A 7,592-nucleotide genomic window follows, 5' to 3' on the forward strand; every position below is an offset into this window, starting at 1 on the left:
GAGTCAATGTGTACTATATATATAGTAAATCTCATTTTTTTAGAATGTTCGGTAGCAAAAATAATATTAATATAAAATAAAATTCCAAGATGAAAATTCCCCACTGTCTCTGAAAAAAAAAAAGAAGGCATTCTGATCTGAAGGCTATTTTATATAGAAAAGATAAGAGTCTTCCATCAATGGAGCTGGATGCATCATGAATCCCGACTTGGCTGATACAGGGACAGGCAGCCATCCTCACCCCCAACATCCCTGTGTGGGGAGCTACCAATCCCCACACCCACTTCCCCAGTGACTACTACTGAGGGAATAACCCCCTACCACACATTCACATTCTAAGAGATTTGGAAGAAATGAAAGGTGGATTCTGCTTTGAAAAAAACTGGGAGCACTTATGTATGGCCATGCTCATCACTAAGTATATCACAGCCATCAGAATCACCAAGCAAAGGAGGGAAAACAAATGCTAGGAGCTGTGGAGGGTGTTAGCCAGAGAGCCTTACATGTGAGACCTTTTGGGAATGGTGAGGAGCAGTGGTAGGGGGAACAGAAGAGGGAACTGAGACATGCACAGAAGATACTAGGAAGGGATGTGGCGAGTGAAATGTGAACTACGTCTATCCCCAAAGGCAAAGTCTTAGTGATATGCTACAATTAATAGAATGTCCTGGGATTGGCATTTGTTCTTCATCTTCAGTAAGTTATTTAATTTAACCCAATTGTTTTCCTCCAATTTAATTCAGGAGTGGGAGACCATATTTTGCTTTACAGAAATTTGCTTTACTTGGCTGAAACATTTCTTTTGAATTGCAGTGGCCACCAAGATTATTCTATTTCATACTCTAGGTTATTGCTTTTATAAATGAATGACTGCAACTAGCTAGACTATTGTGCAAGCTGAATTCCTTGCCGCCATGGGCTGCCTGGCATTTGGTTAGCAGCTGTGGCTGCTGCTTGCTGCTAAGGTATGAGCAAATCACTCCACTGGAGAGCTGGGCTCAGGGTGGTCTAATTAAAACAGATGCCACTTGGATACAACTTCACAGGACCTTGGAATGCAGGGAAATTTAGGGGTCATCTAGTCCCACCACCCACACATTTCCAGCGAGGCCTGCAAGAACTAAATCACCTCTGCCCCAACTTGAAAAGGCAGGCACACCACACTCATTCCCACACATAAGCCCTCAGATTCTGTTCGGCATACAAGCAAACTTTATTTGGTTTCCTAGGTGGAGTCAGAGAGGAGGAAGAGGTGGGTGCTGATGGGCCAGCTCAGTAGGGGTTCTTGTGAGCATGCTCCATAATGGTCAGCAGTGCCAGCCACGTCTCTTGGGCCGTGGGGATGATCTGGGCGGCCGGCAGGAGGAAACCGTAGCGCCCGGTGTCCCGGAGCTCAAAGGTGAAGGAGTACTTGATGCCCTGGCTGTAGGTCCAGTCAACGGTGTTTCCACTCGCTTGGTCTGGGGCAGGGACAAAAACAGGGAAGAACAGCAGTCAATCACTTTGGAAACATTTACATGGGCAGGTTAGTGCTCAAAAGCAGCAGAGCCTTGTGTGGTGCTGAGCAGGGAGTGAAGGTCTGCAGGGTCTACTTTTGACTGGGTGGCTTGACTACCCTGCAGGACACTCCTGCTGAAGGGTCTAAACCCAAGGAATCCAGAGAGGCTGACCAGCAGTGGTTCTCCTATCCATTAGGAGTTGTGAGCAAGTTTCTGCAAATGCTAAAGCCCCACTGAAAACCGCCTCCATCCACTAGCCACTCCAGTTAAGCCTCTTAATAAATCAGAATTGCACCCTTGATGAAAACCTGGATTTGCTCCTCTGTGGCTCTCATTTGCAGGAGAAAGTGCAAATCCCCTTATCTTTCTAAAGGAGGAGACTTTGCCCAGATTTGCAGTAAATAGTAGGTATTGAAGGGCATTGGAGAAGGAGTATTTTTTAAGTTGAACTTCCTGGGGACCTACAAATTCCAACAGGGCTACCCAACCCATCCATGCATGAAAACAGGACTTCACTCCCAAACAAGGGGAAAGAGTTCTCAAAAGAACTCATATATCTGTATAAAGTATCAAAGGCAGTGTCCCTGCCAGGAAAAGGCACTGCCTACCCCTCCCAACAGCTGGAGCCCACTACTGTGAGGCTCCATCAGTGCCAGTCTCATCAATCATGTTTCCAGAGCTGGGAACCCAAGGCTATTTCCTTCCAGGAGGGTTTCTCTCTTGAGCAGGAAAAGGCAGCTGAGGTTCTTCCCAGGGCCACCAGGACAGACTGTGCAGCCACTTACAAATTGTGTCAATGATGCTCCCATACTTGAACTCGGTCCCATATAGAGAAGCCAGGGCAGTCACAGCAGACTTGGCCAGCTGATCCTGGAGAAAATGCCAAGCAAGACCACTTGTCATGACCAGTGACACCAGGCCCCCAGGGCCAGGGGAGACTGGGACTGGCAGAGTGACCCAGCAACATGCACCAGGGAGAAGACTGGCCTGGAAGGGAGTGGGTGGGCTTGCTCGGCCCTGCAGTGTCAGACCCCAGAGCGCAACAGTCCCCCACCCCCAATCTTCTGACAGTGCAGGCACTCTTTTGCCAGCTCTTCTGCAGCCCCCAGTGTGATACCACTTCAAAGTCTAATCACCCACCCACCTTGCTCTGTGGTATGACAGCAGTGACTCAACCACATTGTGCCTCAGTTTCCCAGATAGAAAATGAGGCTAGCCTGCCATGCCATTCTCCCAAGTCATCAGGGGTCCATGGGAGAATGGGGGTGCTAAGCAGTCTGGAGGCACGCATGCCTCAAGAAGGCCTACCAGTGAGAACCAGGCCTGCCCAAAGCTGCTCCGGGGGTACGTGGGCAAGTAGTGGGGTCAGCACATACCAGCTCTGCTTGATCAGGAGCTGCTTCTTGTTTGTAGCCATAAGGATAGAGGAGGAGCTGGGAATAGCTGTGGATGGAAATGAATGCCCTGATCTTCCCATGGGCCTTCACAAAGTCCACGATGGCTTTGACTTCTGTTTCAGAATTGGCAGACTTGCCGTGATAAGTCTCTGCGCAGGGGTTGCTGCTGGCTCCAGGCACTGTGGGCGGAGAGGCAGTAGTTGCATTCCCTACACGCCAGCCACGGGGCTTCCACAGCTTGAGTCTTTGCATGGAGTTGGGGGGGCGGGGAGGGCACACCCTCTTTCCCCCTATTAAGGAAAAGCCAGAGGGCAACCTCCATGGCCAGTTTGGGGCAGAGCTAATGGACGTGCCCAGGGAGGTAAGATAGACTCCTCAGTCGAGGCTAGTCCTCGCAGTGATAGTGGGCAAGGAGGGAGAGAGTTGAGGTTAAGTTAGAAAACTGCTAGCTAGGCTTTCAGACCTTAGTTCCATTTTGGAGGAACTTCCTTTTTAAGGATAAGTGACAACGAACCTCACAGTACAGCCTCCATCCCCGAGAGCCCTTGAGGGTGGATCTGACATTCCCCCAACCTCCTCTCCCTGCTGGCGCCAGGAAGAGGGCGAAAGTGATGGGTCAGGGAGGATAAGAAGCCATTAGGGGTTGTCCCATCCTTGCTCCCCGCATTCACACTGGGCCTTACACCCAAAGCCAGCGTCCCAGTTCCTGTTGGCATCCACCCCGACACAGGCAGAGCCTGACATGAGGGATCGGGTCTTGCGCCACAAGCGATTCTGTGGAAGAAAACATGATGAGCCAGCCCACGGTGTTAGTTGAGCCCAGTGCCAGCCTGGAGTTCAGAGCCTGTAGAGCAGTGTGGGCTGGGAGAGGCCAGGAGGCACCCTGGAGGAGGCCACAATCAACACAAGATGCCTTAATTCTAGAGCCGCGGTATGGGCACAGAGTGGGATCAAAAACCACTTTCAACTGGTTGTCAGGAGGATTCACAAAGCGGGCTCTCAGATGAAGGTCAGTGGAGAAGACAGTGGGATGGCATTTGGCCAGTGGGTTTCTAGTGTGGAAAGTGAAGAAGACATGAGGTGCACCGCCCCCGCCTCCCTTCCCTGTTTGATTGGTAGGATGCCGTAGTCACAGTAATAAGTAGGACCCGGAAGGTCAAGTCTGGGGCAATGGTTCTCACTGGGGACAATTTTGCCCCCACCCAGGGGACATTTAACAATGGCTGAAGACATTTTTTAGTTGTCACAGCTGGGATGGGGGTGCATCTAGTGGGTAGAAGGTCAGGAATCTGCTAAATATCCTACAAGGCACAGAACATCCCCCACCCCAGCCCCCAACAAAGAATTATCCAGCCCAAAGTATCAATAGTGCTGAGGTTGAGATTCCCTGGTCTAAAGAGACAGGCCTGTTTGCCCCTCCCCTAACTTCTAGGAGTTGAGATTAGAGGTAGACAGCTTGTGGGGCTCAGGTAGGATCCCAGCCTGTTTTCCCCAACACCAGGAGCAGGCCTTTACCTGGCTGTGTGTGAAGTAAAAACCATCAGGGTTGGTGACAATCTCCAGGAAGATGTCCATGCTATTAAGAATGGCAGTGAGAACTACATCCTGGCCAAAGTCCTGTACAATCTGGTGGGGGGATTTGAGAGGCAGGGGGTCAGAATGGGCTAGGCCAAGTGCCTGCCAAGCTAGGGCAATGGACACCTTCCCTTGGCTGCCCTCTGCGGTCACAGTCTCTGGATGGGAAGGAGCAGCCAGGGCTTCTGCGGGCTTGAACACCAATGCCCCACCAGGTGAGAGCCCTCCTCACCTCCCCAGGCTCACCTTCTTTGCAAACCAGACCCCACTGGCCTGGGTGATCCACTCCCGGGAATGGATGCCCGTGTCGATCCAGATGGCTGGACGGCTGCTTCCCCCAGTGCTGAACTGGAGGAGGAGAAGCAGGGCAGTGAACCAGAGGCACCTACTCCACAGCGGGGGTCTCACCTCGCCTCCCTGACGGGAAACCAACCCCGAGGCAGAGGCCACCTGCTCTCTGTGCATCTCAGGTAGGGACTGCAGTTTGTGGGGCCATCACGGAGGTGGGATGTGGGGGCTGAGGGCTGGACAGGGCTCCTGCAGAACTTGGTCTCCTGCCCTCAATCCAAGCTGGGGCAAATATGACTCAACCAGACTTCCAGGCCAGGCGCCTGTCCCACTGACCATACATAGTGGGAGGCCACAAACAGAACATTCTATCTGGACTACCCAGGCTCCGCAATAGTTTCCAAAATATGACACTTGATTGGAAACACTTGGGTCACCTAAGCGTTTACATCATGTGTGAGTTGTATGTGTGTGCACGCAGATGCATGCACACAGACTAGCATGGAAATCCAAACCCTCCCAGATGTCTGCCTGGGGGACACAGTCCTGGGCTGCCACCCATCTATGGGTGCACACGTGTGAGCTGATTCTTGCATAGATGCCCGTGTCTGCCCACACGCAGGCGCCCGTTACCTTCAGCACGTAAATGGGGCGGCCTTCATAGGTATTGCCTATTTCGATCTTGCTGACAAACTGTGGGTTCTCAGCCACCAGCAAGTCCAGGAAGTCATAGATCTGAGAAGGGAGAGGAGGAAGGAAAGCCCTCAGGGCTCCCAGGCACCCAGACCCTCCCCTAACAGCTCCATCCCCCAGGCCTTGCCCACCCAGCCAACATGGACACAGGGATGGGCCAACCCCAGCCAGGCTGGCCCTGCTCAAGCCCACGCCGTGCCAGCCATGATGAAGAGCGTGACGCTGGTGGGGGGCAGCTGCCAGGGGTGCCCTTACCTCGTCCAGGGTGTGGTAGGTGGCGTAGTTGAAGGTGTCCGTGGAGCGGGCACGGGCCTGGAAGGCGAACATCTGCTCCTGCTCCCGGTCCAGCAGCGACTGCACATCCTCGATCATAATTGTGTAGCTGATATCGTGGGCCTCCAAGAAGATTTTCACAGCCTGGACGCTGGGGAAGGGCACTCGGATGTCGATGGGGGATCCGGGCCGGGCGGGGCCCCGCCAGAAGTCCAGCTGAGGAAGACAAGGGCAGACCCTGTCACAGCAGGGCTGGAGGCACCAACCGGAGAGCCAGCTGGGAGAGGGCCCACCTGGGAGGGGATGTCGGCACCAGACTTTCCCATATAATTAGAGATGGGCCCCTGGTGTTAGGGGCAGAGAAAGAAGGGGAAACTGGGGACAGGATAAAGTCAAATGTGCTTAGGGCAATGGCCCAGGAAGTAGAGTGGAGAGACTTTGAGTAAGGGAGAGAGACGTACTGGGAAGGGGTGCTGGGGGTTTCCTAACAGGGGTCCCATGTATTCTTTCTTGGAAGCTGGGGAGAGAGAGCCCAGGCACCCATCGGCCTCAGCAAGTATGGGGATCAGTGGTGCACCCAGTTGGGCTGTGCTGGGGGGTTACCCTTCCCCTGACCTGCAGGTGCTCCAGCTCCTCCAGCTCCTTCACCTTCTGTACCTGGGCTTCATCAGCTGCAGAGATTCGGAGCACCTGGTGCCTGGGCAGAGCAGGAGGGGAGACTGAGTCCCTTGGGAGGCCCCAGGCCTGGCCACACACACTGCCAAAGTGGGGAGAGGGCAGCGGCAGCCTGGAGACCAGGCCTCAGCTTGGCAAGCAGAGAATCGGGCAGGGACTCCAGGCCTCCAGGAGCCCATCTTACCTCCCTGGGCATGTCCATTGGCCCTAGGCTGAGCCAGGGGATGTACAAGGGGTCCTAGCAGTGGGAGGCCTAGGCTCCTTCAGCCCTTCTGTTCCCTTCCTTGGAACCTCTAGGACACTGCTGTCCCCATCCCAGTTGAGACTCTATTTCTCTCTCTCCAAAGCCAACCCAGGTCTCCTCCCTCCACATCTCCCAAAAATTCCTCCTCAAAGTTTGAGATTTTTCCAGGGCTCGAGAGACCATCCTTGGAGACCTGACCTCTTCTCAGCCCTGGTCCCCCAGTCTACCCCTCCAGGGTGGTGAGACTGCTTCTCTCTGGCCCCTGGTGTACCATGCGTCTGTCTGTCTGCCTCCTCCAGACTCTGGCTGGGGTCCAAGTCCTCCCCATCTCCCATCTGAGCACTCACTCCTCCCCGCACCCCTACCCCACAAAGTCCTCTTTGCCAAAGACAACCACCAGCAGCACACTCAAAATCAGCAGCCCCCGCATGATGCAGCCAGTTGGGAAGGTCAGCTTGAGACTGAGAGAAGCTCCTGGAACTTTTTAAACCCTCCAGGACTGAGACCTCCTGGCTGTGCCCAAGTTTTGTTTTCCACATGCACCTGTGCCCTGTCCCACGGGGAAGGAAGGGTAGGAGTTCTCAACTCTGATAACTTCTCACCCTCCTTGATAAGGCTACAGGGAACTGGGCAGCTGGAGAGATAAGCTGGGTCCCAACCCCAGGCCATGAGGGGCCAGCCCGGGTGGGAGGGTCAGCAGGGACCTGAGGCCAATCAGCTGGGATCCTGCCTGCCCACAGCCCTTGGCACCCACAGCCACTTGCTGGCCGAGCATTGTGGAAGGAGCCAATCATCTGGGGTCTCATGTGGGGCGCCCCCTTCTCCCACGTCCCTGAGCTCCAGCTCTTTTGTTCCCATGACAGAGTGACCTGGGGCCCTCCACCCCCGCTCAGCTCCTGCACCTGCCCGGCTCCTCACCACGCCGGATTTTCTACCATGCTGCCCCTA

General features: G+C 54.1%; 1 protein-coding gene across 1 annotated transcript; it reads right to left on the reverse strand.

Annotated features, from left to right (window-relative positions):
• Positions 1-1,202: 1,202 nt before the first annotated feature.
• On the reverse strand, positions 1,203-7,074 carry CPA1 (carboxypeptidase A1). Its single transcript, XM_037837434.1, has 10 exons — positions 7,010-7,074; positions 6,341-6,422; positions 5,708-5,941; positions 5,393-5,494; positions 4,718-4,819; positions 4,412-4,522; positions 3,580-3,670; positions 2,876-3,075; positions 2,285-2,369; positions 1,203-1,460 (listed from the first exon to the last, which is right to left on the reverse strand). Exons 1-10 carry the CDS (start codon positions 7,072-7,074, stop codon positions 1,273-1,275), a joined length of 1,260 nt encoding a protein of 419 aa, XP_037693362.1. The 3' UTR covers positions 1,203-1,272.
• Positions 7,075-7,592: the final 518 nt, after the last annotated feature.

Source organism: Choloepus didactylus, chromosome 5, assembly GCF_015220235.1.
Source record: "Choloepus didactylus isolate mChoDid1 chromosome 5, mChoDid1.pri, whole genome shotgun sequence".
Taxonomy (NCBI): Eukaryota; Metazoa; Chordata; class Mammalia; order Pilosa; family Megalonychidae; genus Choloepus; species Choloepus didactylus.